At 29.0% G+C, this 2,786-nt stretch overlaps 1 protein-coding gene across 1 annotated transcript in view; it reads right to left on the bottom strand.

Annotated features, from left to right (window-relative positions):
• The window catches only part of LOC106476323 (plexin domain-containing protein 2-like), a gene marked incomplete at its 5' end in the record, with an annotated part of 18,219 nt that extends 15,578 nt beyond the window's left edge, over nt 1–2,641 (bottom strand). Inside the window, one exon of the mRNA XM_013936984.2 lies at nt 2,478–2,641. Coding sequence (XP_013792438.2) covers nt 2,478–2,641 — 164 coding nt within the window. The remainder of the gene's footprint in view (nt 1–2,477) is intronic.
• Between the last annotated feature and the right edge of the window lie 145 nt (nt 2,642–2,786).

The following is a 2,786-nucleotide window of genomic DNA, read 5'->3' as shown; positions in this document are numbered from 1 at the left end:
TACACAGAACATTTAACGAAACAGTACAACTTTATAAATACACATAGGAACACTACATAGACCATTTAAACAAGCATACAACTTTACAAATACACATAGGGAACACTACACAGAACATTAAACAAACATACAACTTTACAAATACACATAGGGAACACTACACAGAACATTTAAACAAAAATACAACTTTACAAATACACATAGAAACACTACATAGAACATTTAAAAAAAACATACAACTTTACAAATACGTATAGGGAACACTACACAGAACATTTACCCCAAAATACAACTTTATAAAATACATATAGGGAACACTACACAGAACATTTACCCAAAAATACAACTTTACAAAATACACACAGAAAACACTACATAGTACATAGAACATTTAAACAAAACATACAACTTTATAAAATACACATAGAAACACAACATACAGGGAACACTTACCCAAAACATAACAATTCATAAAATATACATAAGCACATACCATACAAGTTACAGATAGAATTAGTAGTTTACTGAACTACTATATAAAACAAACATATACAAGTTATACACAGGAATACATAATATAAAATACCATAAAAATGTATAAATGACACATTCCACTCAGGAAACTATCATAAAATAGAAACACTAATTATAATACAAAAATCAATAAAAATGTTTCTAAAAAGAAATCTCACTTGAATTAATAAGGATTTCTTTTAACTACCAAATAATTTATTTTGTTGAATTCTGTGTAAAGTTACACGAGGGCTATCAGTTCCTAATTTGGAATTGATAAACTAGAGGGAAAGTAGCTATCCAATATCACCCACTTCCAACTCTTGGGTGAATCTTGTGAGACTGAATAGTGGGACTAGGTAATGCACCCACAGTTCCAAAGAACAGTGCACAATATTTTTTTAAACTTTAATGCCAAATCCCCAGTTCGACAACCAAAATTGATTATAATTATTTCATGAAACGCTTAAGCTGCTTAATTAGAACTTGTAACTGAATAAAAGTGAGGATAGAGAATGCACTGTTTTCTTATATATATATATATCTATTATAAATGTTTCTAGTTTATTGAACATGTATCAAGAATGTAGCTGTTCTGTTGTTTTGAGGAACATGGGTAATCTTGGTAAATTAAGTTAATGGGTTTGTAGCCTTATCATTATCAGCTACCTTTATTGTTGAATTATCATTATCGGCTATTTATTGTTACCTTACCATTAACAGTTAGTTTTATTGTTATATCATCATTATCAGCTACCTTTATTGTTGAATTATCATTATCAGCTACCTTTATTGTTGAATTATCATTATCAGCTATTTATTGTTACCTTACCATTAACAGTTAGTTTTATTGTTATATCATCATTATCAGCTGCCTTTATTGTTGAATTATCATTATCAGCTATTTATTGTTACCTTACCATTAACAGTTAGTTTTATTATTATATTATCATTATCAACTAGTTTTATTGTTACCTCACCATTATCAACTAGTTTTATTGTTGGCTCACCATTATCAGCTAATTCTACTGTTACCTCACCATTATCAGCTAGTTCTACTGTTAACTTACCATTAACAGTTAGTTTTATTGTTATATTATCATTATCAACTAGTTTTATTGTTACCTCACCATTATCAACTAGTTTTATTGTTATATTATCATTATCAACTAGTTTTATTGTTACCTCACCATTATCAACTAGTTTTATTGTTACCTCACCATTATCAACTAGTTTTATTGTTAACTTACCATTAACAGTTAGTTTTATTGTTATATTATCATTATCAACTAGTTTTATTGTTACCTCACCATTATCAACTAATTTTATTGGTACCTCACCATTACCAGCTAATATATTGTTACCTCACTATTATCAGCTAGTTCTATTGTTACCTTACCATTAACAGTTAGTTTTATTGCTATATTATCATTATCAACTAGTTTCATTGTTACCTCACCATTATCAACTAGTTCCATTGTTATCTCACCATTATCAACTAGTTTTATTGTTGGCTCACCATTATCAGCTAGTTCTACTGTTACCTCACCATTATCAGCTAGTTCTATTGTTACCTTACCATTAACAGTCAGTTTTATTGTTACCTTATTATTATGGTCTAGTTCTATTGTTGTCATATCATTATAAGCTACTTCTATTGTTGCCTTATCATTATCAGGATAGTTTTATTGTTGCCTTATCATTATCAGCTAGTTTTATTGTTATCTTACCATCATCAGATAGTTTTATTGTTATCTTACCATCATCAGATAGTTTATTGTTGCCCTACCATCATCAGCTAGTTTTATTGTTGCCTTACCATTATCAGCTAGGTTTATTGTTGCCTTATTATTATCACCTATTTATTGTTTCCTTACAATTATCAATTAGTTTTATTGTTGCCTTACCATTATCAGCTATTTTATTCATGAATTATCATTATTACCTATTTATTGTTACCTTACCATTATCAGCTAGTTTTATTGTTGAATTATCATTCACACTGGTGTCAAAATTTGCCATCAATGGTGCTATGTACTGGGTAGCTGCCAACCAATTATGTACATAATCTCCAGTGTACAGAAACCCTGAAAAATAAAGTCCACTTGTACACAGGCAGTCAGGTATACTACATTATATACATATTGTCTGGTATACCACATTATACACATATTGTCTGGTATACTACATTATACATATATTGTCTGGTATACCACATTATACACATATTGTCTGGTATACTACATTATACATATATTGTCTGGTATACCACA

The sequence above is a fragment of the Limulus polyphemus genome, unplaced genomic scaffold (genome assembly GCF_000517525.1).
Source record: "Limulus polyphemus unplaced genomic scaffold, Limulus_polyphemus-2.1.2 Scaffold10292, whole genome shotgun sequence".
NCBI classification, from domain to species: Eukaryota; Metazoa; Arthropoda; class Merostomata; order Xiphosura; family Limulidae; genus Limulus; species Limulus polyphemus.
Note: the sequence above shows the minus strand (reverse complement) of the source record. Positions and strands in the feature narration are given on the sequence as shown.